General features: G+C 42.6%; 1 protein-coding gene across 11 annotated transcripts in view; it reads left to right on the top strand.

Moving 5' to 3' along the window:
• The window catches only part of LOC110500094 (SET binding factor 1), a 75506-nt gene that overhangs the window by 24583 nt on the left and 38888 nt on the right, over window positions 1-12035 (top strand). For 7 of the 11 annotated variants that reach the window (XM_036957372.1, XM_036957370.1, XM_036957373.1 and 4 more), the window contains exons 2-6: window positions 5647-5732; window positions 6433-6570; window positions 9605-9730; window positions 9964-10074; window positions 10599-10685. In XM_036957372.1, the coding sequence (XP_036813267.1) occupies window positions 5647-5732; window positions 6433-6570; window positions 9605-9730; window positions 9964-10074; window positions 10599-10685 (548 nt within the window). The remainder of the gene's footprint in view (window positions 1-5646; window positions 5733-6432; window positions 6571-9604; window positions 9731-9963; window positions 10075-10598; window positions 10686-12035) is intronic. The other 4 variants (XM_036957378.1, XM_036957377.1, XM_036957376.1 and 1 more) reach the window with 1 other exon arrangement.

Genomic DNA, 12035 nt, shown 5'->3' with positions numbered 1-12035 from the left:
CATTCTCAACCAGGATTTCATCATACATGTCAAGCAGTGAAGTTTCAGCTCTGTCTGTCCGTGGCCTCACTTCCTCGGTGCGCACTGTCATTGTGTCCATTTCCATCTTTCCATCTTGTCCAGCTGTGTATGTAACATTTCACGTAAACCCTGTTTCTTTTCTGCATCAAAGTAGCATTATTTGTACCTAGCGTCGAGCATGGTGGCGACACAGTAAAGAGGCTTATCGAGAATGCCACTGAATCGCTTGTTCACAGCCTCGAGTAGTTTTGTAAGTTTTAACGCCACAGTCTGCGTTGGCAGTTTCATTGAACAGGCATTTCAATGCCATGACAGGGTATCACGTCTGCTGCAGACGCAATTGACCTTATTTCTCCAGTCAGTTGTTTGAATGGAACTAGGAGTGTGTTAATGTTTCAAACATGTTCTCAAATGCCATTGAAATGGCAGCAGCGGTATGATAACCAGCACATTCTTGAGCGTGCAGTACGGCTTTCTTCAGTTCGAAATCAAATAATTTTATTGGTCACATACACATGGTTAGCAGATGTTGTGAGTGTAGTGAAATGTTTATGCTTATAGATCTGACAGTGCAGCAGTATCTAACAAGTAATATCAACATTTTCACAACAAAACCAAATGCACACAATCTAGTAAAGGACTGGGATAAGAATATAGAAATATATGGATGAGCAGTGACAGAGCGGCTAAGATGCAATGGTATAGAATACATAGTGTAGGATACAGTATATACATGAGATGAGTAATGTCATATATGTAAACATTCTTAAGTGGCATTATTAAAGTGACTAGTGTTCCATTTATTAAAGTGACCAATGATATCAAGTCTCTAATTAGGCAGCCACCTCTCTGTGCTGTTTAACAATCTGATGGCCTTGAGAAAGAAGCTGTTTTTCAATCTCTCGGTCCCAGGTTTGTTGCACCTGTACTGACTTCGCCTTCTGGATGGTAGGCAGTGGCTCGGGTGGTTTGTCCTTAATGATCTTTTTGACCTTCCTGTGACATCAGGTGCTGTAGGTGTCCTGGAGGGCAGGTAGCTTGCCCCCGGTGATGCGTTGTGCAGAACACACCACCCTCTGGAGAGCCATGCGGTTGAGGGCGGTGCAGTTGCCGTACCAGGCGGTGATACAGCCCGACAGGATGCTCTCAATTGTGCACCTGTAAAAGTTAGTGAGGGTTTTCGGTGACAAGCCACATTTTCTTCAGCCTCCTGAGTTTGAACAGGCACTATTTCAGTTTGTTGGTGATATGTACACAGAGGAACTTAAAACCTTCCACCTTCTATACTGCTGTCCCGTGGATAGGGGGGTGCTCCCTTTGCTGTTTCCTGAAGTCCACAATCCTCCCTTTTGTTTTGCTGACATTGAGTGAGGTTATTTTCCTGACACCACACTCCGAGAGCCCTCACCACCTCCCTGTAGACTGTCTCGTCGTTGTTGGTAATCAGGCCTACCACTGTTGTGTTGTCTGCTAACTTGATGATTGAGTTGGAAGTGTGCATGCCACGCAGTCGTGGGTGAACAGGGAGTACAGGAGGGGGCTGAGAACGCACCCTTGTGGGGCCCTAGTGTTGAGGAGGGGAGATGTTGTTTCCTACCTCCACCACCTGAAGGTGGCCCGTCAGGAAGTCCAGGACCCAATTGAACATGGCGGGTTCGAGACCCAGGGTCACAAACGGGGCGGTAGTCATTTAGTTCAGTTACCTTTGCTTTTTTGGGAACAGGAACAATGGTGGCCATCTTGAAGAATGTGGGGACAGCGTCCTGGGATAGGGATTGATTGAATATGTCCGTAAACACACCAGCCAGCTGGTCTACACATGCGCTGAGGACGCAGCTAGGGATCCCTTCTGGGCCGGCAGCCTTGCGAGGATTAATACGTTTAAATATTTTACTCACGTCGGCCACAGGGAAGGAGAGCCCACAATCTTTGGTAGTGGGCTGCGTCAGTGGCACTGTATCAGCCTCAAAGCGTGCAAAGAAGGTGTTTAGTTTGTCTGGAAGCAAGACGTTGACGTCCGCGACAGGGCTGGTTTTCTGTTTGTAACCCGTGATTGTCTGTAGACCCTGCCACATACATCTCGTGTTTGAGCTGTTGATTGCGACTCGACCATGTCTCTATACTGACACTTTGGTTGTTTTGATTGCCTTACGGATGGAATAACTACACTGTTTGTATTCGGCAATATTCCCAGTTGCCTTGCCATGATTAAATGTGGTGGAACGTACTTTCATTTTAGTTCGAATGCTGCCATCCATCCATGGTTTATGGTTAGGGAAGGTTTTAATAGTCAGTGGGTACAACATCTCCTATACGTTTCCTTATAAACTCGCTCAGCGTATACGTCAGTGTTATTCTCTGAGGCTACCTGGAACAAATCCCAGTCCATGTGATTGATGCAATCTTGAAGCGTGGAATCCGATTGGTCAGACCAGCGTTGGATAGACCTAAGCACGGGCACTTCCTGTTTAAATTTTTGCCTATAGGAAGGGAGCAACAAGATGGAGCCAGGGTCAGATTTTCCAAATGGAGGGCGGGGGAGGGCTTCGCGGAAGTTAGAGTAGCAAGGGTGGAGCGTGTTACTCACCCATGTACTGCATTCGATATGCTGATAGACTTTAGGTATCCTTGTTCTCAAATTAGCTTTGTTAAAATGCTTTAGGGGGGATATACACAGCTGTGACAATAACCTCGGAGAGTTCTCTTGGGAGATAATACGGTCGGCATATGATTGTGTGGAATTCTAGGTCAGGTGAACAAATGGACCTGAGTTCCTGTATGTTGTTACGATTATTAGTAGTTTATCATTATACATACAGCCCCGTCCTGTCGACGCGATGCACTGAATCACGTTGGCTATACCAACTTCGACAGCCTATCCCAAGCTAGCCATGTTTCCGTGAAACAGAGTATGTTACAATCCCGGACATCTCTTTGAAAGCAACTCTTGCCCTGATTTCGTCAACTAGGGACTGGACATTAGAGAGTAATATACTCTAAAGCGGTGGGTGGTGTGCGTGCCTCCGAAGCCTCACTAGAAGACCGCTCCGAGTCCCTCTTCTCTGGCGGCATTGTTTTGGGTCGGCCTCTGGAATCAGTTCAAATACCCTGGGAGGTGCAGACAAAGGATTCGCTTTGGGAATGTCGTATTCCTGGTTGTAGTGCTGGTAAGTTGACGTCTCTCTGATATCCAATAGTTCTTCCCGGCTGTATGTCGGGAAGTATTTCTTAACAATGTAAGAAATAATACAATAACAAAGTACTGCACAGTTTCCTACGGACTAGAACTGAAACTGCCATCTCTATTGGTGCCAAATCCTCGTCGACCCGCTGTGCTGTCAGACTCGCTGGTCCAAATATGAGTCGTGACGCTAATAGCAGTGGATGTGTCTTTCAACAATACTGTGTAACTCCGGTAGGGCAACATCTGAAAAACCGGGGATCGATCGATCAGTCGGCAAAAGCCAACATCATCTACGACAGAGCACGGTTGATTGTCATGGGCAATAAATTCCATTATCTTGGCGTTAATGGATTTCGCCTTTGAGTTGTCTTGCTGAAATGTTCTTACTCTTTCAAATGACTGCTCGACTTACTTGTTTAGTTGCTGGAAGTGTACGCTTAGTATTTTTATGCTTTTGTTCTGCGTAGCGCAATTTTTTGGGTCATCATTACATCATCTACTTACGTTATATAATAAAGGTGAAAAATATATAGGTATGCACGTCAGCTTTGACATCGATTTTGTACATCGGAGTTAAACTAGACATCGGGCTGATGCCGATGTTGGCATTTTTATCTAATATCAGCCTATTCCAATATGCTCACCGATTTTATGTTGTGCATCTCTATTAAATACTGGCCCAGACAATATTACAGTAATTGAGATCTGGGTAAATTAAGCTATAGTAAAGAGGTAGGAAGCAATTCTGATGATACCAACAGATTTCATCACTTTGCTGTAGACAAATGTAATATGATCTTTCCAGGACAACTTTTCATCAATTAGAACTCAGAGGAATCTTGGATCCCCAGATTTATGGAGTGGGATAACTTTTCCAATTATCACATCTTTAGGAACAATACCAGTTTGCGTAGATTTGGTGAAGGTATACGTTGGCGCCTCAGTGATCAAGGAAGACATGGATTTCACCAAAGAGGCACCCACATTCACAAAGTGATTCAATTAACATGAAATAACATCAGGATCACTATATGTCTTATTTCCAACTATACATTTAGATGGGATAGTTGTAGATGCCCTTTTTTTATTCAACAGTTTATTGATGATTTTCCAAGTTGACTTAATATTATTGAAGGATTCTTGGAATTTGTTAGTAAAATATATATTTTGGGGGGGATATCTAAAGTAGGTGAGTAAATTTGTTCATATACTTTTTGTAATTTGCAGAATTCAGGGGAGAGGGATTTGTGAAGGACTTTTTATACAACTTGTTTTGTTTTTTTTTAACTGAGGATTTTTTGAGACCGGTTGTAAACCAAGGTTTCCAGAACCCTTCTGCTGCTCTCTTACGTGGTTTAACTAAGGGAAAGCAGTGGTGAAATGAAAGATGTGAGAAAAGTCTGGAAAGCAGATTCCACATCGGCCTGATTTACAAACATTTTCCTTTGAAATATCATCAATCAACATCTTAAAGCGCTCACAATTACTTGAGTTAAACATTCTACATGTAATGCTTCTAATCATTCCCACCTGTTCATTTCCAGTTGCCAACGAGAAGTGGAAAATTAGAAAGTGGTCAGAAATATCAGTATGAAATATACCTGTATTAGCCACTTCTGGTAAATTTCAGGAAATTTAAATCTGAATCAACAATCATATTTCCCATTCACTTCATTAATATCTAATGGGTTAAGGATCATGTTATCAGGGTTGATATCTTGCCCAACTAGGAGAGAGACAGAAGTGCATGTCTCATGTCCAATACAACCATACATTTGTGTTAGTTTTATCAATAGGGGTGCACTTCCTTTGGAATGCACATGGCACAGTCCACATAAAACCACTAAGGACTTCAGAGGGTTATGACATTTAGAGCAGTGTGTGTGTTTGGTCATGAGGTTAGCTGAAACACATGAACAAAGTTCTGTGTGTGTGTGTGTGTGTGTGTGTGTGTGTGTGTGTGTGTGTGTGTGTGTGTGTGCGCGCACGCGCGTGCGCTTGTCAAATCAGTGGACTATAGCTGACTCGAAGTATCAACTTGTAAAAATGAGCGTTAGCGCTAATCGGCTGTAGCTGCGCTAGGGTACAGCCTCTATTTTTATTATTTTTTAAATACATTTTTTAAAACAGTGAGTTAACATATTTTCAGCACTTTAGTTTCCAACTAATTTTCTCATGCTCTCTCTTGTCTCTGTGCAGCAATATAGTGAGAAATATGTTTGGAACATGAAATCGCAGTGTTGAATTGCAATACATATAGAATCATGAGAAACGCAATGCATATCGTACCGGCACCTAAGTATTGTAATAATATCGTATGGTGAGGTCCCTTGCAATCCCCAGCCATACAGTAGTGGACTAGGCCCTGACAGATAACTTGGCTCTCTGATCAAGAGTTCCGACCTGACCTTTGTCACCCTCTTTTCTCTCTCTTTCTCCAGGGGGCAGTGAGGGCCAAGGTCACATTCTCCAGCGCTTTCCTGAGAAAGACTGGGAGGACAATCCCTTTCCACAAGGCATCGAACTGGTATGTAACTAACATTACTCTCACACAAACAAATGCACAATAGCCTACATATTTACCCGATGCTACATGCATCATCCGTAACCTGAAGAAAGGCTGCATCGTGAAGGGATCAACATCACCCTGAATAATTTACTGTTAATGTGTATTTAATGTCTCCCAAATAACCCTTATTCCAGTATTGATTACCTCATTATTGTCTTGTGTGTTTTGCCCGAGTCAGCATTGAAGAATTCCTAAGTGTTCATAATGTTTTATAAGATGAATGCCTACAGAACAATGGTTATTCCTTGGTTTGCTTCTAGCCTATTTCTCACCCCGATCCAAAATAAGGGTGTAAGGTTAATCATTTCTGACACGTGGAAAGTTTTCTTAACTTGGTGTAGCCTAGTGGTGGAAAATAACTAAATGATAGGCTAGAGATCAGAGGTGAGTCACAGAGATGCAGAGTAGGGACATGTGACATACCACACTGGGATACGGCCCACTAATACTGTATGTTCCTCTCCTGTCATCGCTCTCTCTCTCGTGCTTCCTCATCTATCTCTCCCTCCTGTCCTTCTGTCCCTTTCACCTCATTCCCTTTTCCCTCCTTCTTCCCTTCTTTCTCGACCCCTGCGCCCATTGACTCATTTTCTGTTGATCTCACCCTCTCCCTCCTCCTCCCTCCTCCTCTTTCTCACCATCTCCTTTTCTCTCTCAGTTCTGTCAGCCAAACGGATGGCAGTTAGTTCCAGAGAGGGAGCGTCCGTCGTTCTTTGTGTCGGTTCTGACCGACATCAACTCAGAGCGTCACTATTGTGCCTGTTTCACGTTCTGGGAGGGCCTGGACAACCCACAGGTGAGAGACTAGAGGAGAAAGAGAAGATTCCCCCTGGCCACACTATTCCTCACACACTGAGCCAATGTCATTATGAACCAATAACAGTATCCTTATCCTTACTAGAGGTTGACCGATTATGATTTTTCAACGCCGGTACCGATTTATTGGAGGACCAAAAAAAGCCGATACCGATTAAATCGGATGATTTTTATTTATTTATTTATTTGTAATAATGACAATTACAACAATACTGAATTAACACTTATTTTTAACTTAATATAATACATCAATAAAATCAATTTTTAGCTGTTCAATTTGGTTTAAATAATGCAAAAACAAAGTGTTGAAGTAAAAGTGCAATATGTGCCATGTAAGAAAGCTAACGTTTAAGTTCCTTGCTCAGAACATGAGAACATATGAAAGCTGGTGGTTCCTTTTAACAGGAGTCTTCAATATTCCCAGGTTTATAGGACTATTTCTCTCTATACCATTTGTATTTTATTAACCTTTGACTATTGGATGTTCATATAGGCATTTTAGTATTGTCAGTGTAACAGTATAGCTTCCGTACCTCTCCTTGCTCCTACCTGGGCTCGAACCAGGAACACAACGACAACAGCCACCCTCAAAGCAGCGTTACCCATGCAGAGCAAGGGGAAAAACCACTCCAAAGCTCAGAGTGATTGACGTTTGAAACGCTATTAGCGCGTACCCCGCTAACTAGCTAGCCATTTCACATCGCATTGTTACACCAGCCTTATCTCGGGAGTTGATAGGCTTGAAGTCATAAACAGCAGAGCTGCTGGCAAAACCCACGAAAGTGCTGTTTGAATGAATGCTTATGAGCCTGCTGGTGCCTACCATCGCTCAGTCAGACTGCTCTATCAAATCATAGATTTAATTATAACATAACAACACACAGAAATACGAGCCGTAGGTCATTAATATGGTCGAATCCGGAAACTATCATCTCGAAAACAAGACGTTTATTCTTTCAGTGAAATACGGAACCGTTCCGTATTTTATCTAACGGGTGGCATCCATCAGTCTAAATATTCCTGTTACATTGTACAACCTTCAATGTTATGTCATAATTACGTAACATTCTGGCAAATTAGTTTGCAATGAGCCAGGCGGCCCAAACTGTTGCATATACTCTGACTCTGCGTGCAAGAGAAGTGACACAATTTCACCTGGTTAAAATGGCCTGCTAACTTGGATTTCTTTTAGCTAAATATGCAGGTTTAAAAATATGTACTTCTGTGTATTGATTTTAAGAAAGGCATTGGAGTTTATGGTTAGGTACACGTTGCAGCAACGACAGTCCTTTTTCGCGAATGCACACTGCATCGATTACATGCAACGCAGTACACTCTAGATAAACTAGTAATATCATCCATGTGTAGTTATAACTAGTGATTAAGTTTAATGCTAGCTAGCAACTTACCGTGGTTTCTTACTGCATTCGCGTAACAGACGGTCTCCTCATGAGGCAGGTGGTTAGAGCGTTGGACTAGTTAACCGTAAGGTTGCAAGATTGAATCCCCGAGCTGACAAGGTAAAAATCTGTCGTTCTGCCCCTGAACAAGGCAGTTAACCCACCGTTCCTAGGCCGTCATTGAAAATAAGAATGTGTGCTTAACTTCTTATGGCTGGGGGGCAGTATTGAGTAGTTGGATGAATAAGTTGCCCAAAGTAAACGGCCTGCTCCTCAGTCTGTTGCTAATATATGCATAGTATTATTAGTATTGGATAGAAAACACTCTAAAGTTTCTAAAACTGTTTGAATGATGTCTGTGAGTATAACATAACTCATATGGCAGGCAAAATCCTGAGGAGAAATCAAAACAGGAAGTGAGAAATCTGAGCTTTGTATGTATTCACCACAGTCCCCAATGAAATGCCCCTGATATATTAATGATGTTGCACTGCCTAGGGGTTCCACTAGATATCAATCATCTATAGAAATGTGAATGGGACCTCTGCTGTGCTGTGTGAGTGAATGAGAGCAGAATCTATCAGGTGTCTGGCAGTCAGCCATTTTCTGATCACGCGCATTCCTCATGGTATCCACTTGCGTTCCATTGCTCATGAAGACACAAAGGAATAATCTGGGTTGGAACTTTATTGAAGCTATATGTTAAAAACATCCTAATGATTGATTGTGGACCTGGGATTCCTGGAGTGCTTTCTGATGTAGATCATCAAAGGTAAGGGAATATTTATCATGTAATTTCTTGTTTATGTTGACGTCAACATGGCGGCTATTGCGACATTCTTCTGAGCCCCGTCTCAGATTTTTGCATGGTTTGCTTATTCCGTAAAGTTTTTTGAAGTCAGACAGAGGTTGCATTAAGGAGAGGTATATCTATAATTCCATGTGTATAACTTGTATTATCATCTACATTTATGATGAGTATTTCTGTTGAATGATGTGGCTATGCAAAATCACTGGATGTTTTTGGAACTAGTGAATGTAACGCGCCAATGTCAGCTCATATTTTGATAAATATGTATTTATCGTATTTGAAATCGGACACTGTGGTGAGATTCACAACAAGATTAGCTTTAAAATGGTATGAGATACATGTATGATTGAGGAATTTTAATTGAGATTTTTGATGTTTTAAAATTGGCGCCCTGCACTTTCACTGGCTGTTGTCATATCGCTCCCGTCAACGGGATTGCAGCCATAAGTTAACTGACTTGCCTAGTTAAATAAAGATTAAATAAAGGTGTAAAAAAAGAAAATAAACAGCGTCCAAAATTAACGATTTCCGATTGTTATGAAAACTAGAAATCCGCCATTCCGATTAATCGGTCGACCTCTAAGCTGTACTGTATAGCAAGTGTTTATCCCTACATTTTACGCTGTTGTGGAAATGAGACGATCTGATCATATGAGAAACCGATAACGATTTATAAATGTTCCAAGCAGTACTTGCCGTCTGATATTACATTTGATCTTTAATGATACATCTATAGAACATTTGCACAGGGTAGGCTACGTTCTGTACACTGTATGATATTCTGTGTCTTTCTGTGTGTGTAGCTACAGAAAGCTGAGGCCAGTGAGGTGGATGAGGACGAAGTCCCAGGGCTGGTCCAGCCGGCCCAGGTCTTTGCCCCCAAGAGCCTGGTGCTGGTGTCCCGTCTGGACCACACAGAGGTTTTCAGGGTACAACGCACCTCAAAACAATACTCCATGTCCCTGTCTGATACTCCCATTACACTTCTCATCTCTGTTTCTTGTTACAACGAAGTGTGTTTGAGGCAAATCTAGGCTTGATTTGGCTGTATTTTGCTTTAAGTAGTAGATGTGTTATTTTCCACACAAACCTCATTTGTCATTTCACTACAAGTCAAGGAAAGGTTGTTCTTGTCTTCTGACTGAGTGCCTCCCCTGTGCAGAACTGTTTGGGGCTCATCTACACCGTGCACGTGGACAGCCTCAGTGTTCCCTTGGAAACAGTGATCGGAAACCTCCTCACCTGCGTCATCCCCGTTGCTGGTGGTTCTCAGGTAAACACACCTCCTGCATGCATACCGACTTGTACGTATTCTCCTGAGCAGTGCAACACTCCAATCCAGCTAGCCTATTAGCTTGTTAGCCCCATCCAACCTGCTAGCATATTAGCTTAGCATATTGGCCGATGCAGACTGCTAGCACATTAGCTTAATCAACCGGTTAGCGTTGTAGCTTAGCATTAGCGGGTGTGCTATACTAACCCACAGTGCCGAGTCAATTTCGGTTTCCATGTGTCTGATGCCGTTCCAGCCATTATTATGAGCCGTCCTCCCCTCAGCAGCCTCCACTTCTACACACTATGTATAGGAATATCTACTTAGCGCTTGTATTCGCCCTATGTGCACAATTTAAACGTACTGTTTGTCTCAAACTAATTGAAGGATGCTAAAGCATGAAGCAGTGTAACATACAGTACTACTACTATATTGGGCCTATACGTACATTTCTGTACATTTTGTTCCCTTGTGTAACATGCCATTGAACTCCGCTGTACATTGGTTCCTCCTGTGTGTTACAGATAAATGAGTCCCCAGTATGTAGTTTAAATCTTTCGGTTCCTCAGGCCCTAGCCTGTGACTGGCTACTGGGCTGCTTTCAGGACCAGGTAACATCACCTTCCGGCAGCTTCTTACCAATCCGCTTGCCTCATTGTGATTTTTTTTTTATAGCTATTTAGATAAACATGACGATTCTAAAAAGTATGTTTTGTATTTCCTGTAATCATCTCAAACCATGCTGATTAATATTCACTCAGTGGTTTGCAGTTTGCACTAATCTGCTTTTGTGGGTTTTGTGGCCTAACGATGCTGCATATTCCATGCTACATTAACCTGTCAGTCATTTTGATCATTTTTGAGACCTTTTTAAAATCAATGAACTATTTTGATTCTATGTGCCGTTGTTTGTCGTGGATCGATCTGACGTGTTCGCCATTGTTGATCTGTTATAGAAGTGTGTAGACTTTTCACTTGATGAGGAACACACATTGGTTCTCTGAGGGTGACCATATGGGGCACCAGATGGCCTCATAGCAGGCAGTGCTGTGGTCTGAATGAGAGAGAGGACTAAACAGCATTAACACAGACACGCGCAGATCTTGCAAACAAAAACAAACATACACTTGACTTACACACACTCAGAGACCTTCATGCATTGGATAGTGTAGTACAGAGTGTTTTGTAATAATCTCAGCAAAAAAGAAACGTCCCTTTTTTCAGGACCCTGTCTTTCAAAAATAATTTGTAAAAATCAAAATAGCTTCACAGATCTTCATTGTAAAGGGTTTAAACACTGTTTCCCATGCTTGTTCAATGAACCATAAACAATTAATGAACATGCACCTGTGGAAAGGTCGTTAAGACACTAACATCTTAAAGATGGTAGGCAATTAAGGACACAGTTATGAAAACTTAGGACACTAAAGAGGCCTTTCTACTGACTCTGAAAAACACCAAAAGAAAGCTGCCCCTGCTCATCTGCGTGAACTTGCCTTAGGCATGCTGCAAGGAGGCATGAGGACTGCAGATCAATAAATTGCAATGTCCGTACTGTGAGACGCCTAAGACAGCGCTACAGGGAGACAGGACGGACAGCTGATAGTCCTTGTAGTGGCAGACCACGTGTAACAACACCTGCACAGGATCGGTACATCCGAACATCACACCTGCGGGACAGGTACAGGATGGCAACAACAACTACCCCAGTTACACCAGGAACGCACAATCACTCCATCAGTGCTCAGACTGTCCGCAATAAGATGAGAGAGGCTGTACTGATAGCTTATTGGCATGTTGTAAGGCAGGTCCTCATCAGACATCACCGGCAACAACATTGCCTATGGGCACAAACCCACCGTCGCTGTACCAGACAGGACTGGCAAAATGTGCTCTTAACTGACGAGTCACGGTTTTGTCTCACCAGGGGTGATGGTCGGATTCACATTTATTGTTGAAGG

This window comes from Oncorhynchus mykiss, chromosome 21 (genome assembly GCF_013265735.2).
Source record: "Oncorhynchus mykiss isolate Arlee chromosome 21, USDA_OmykA_1.1, whole genome shotgun sequence".
NCBI classification, from domain to species: Eukaryota; Metazoa; Chordata; class Actinopteri; order Salmoniformes; family Salmonidae; genus Oncorhynchus; species Oncorhynchus mykiss.
Note: the sequence above shows the minus strand (reverse complement) of the source record. Positions and strands in the feature narration are given on the sequence as shown.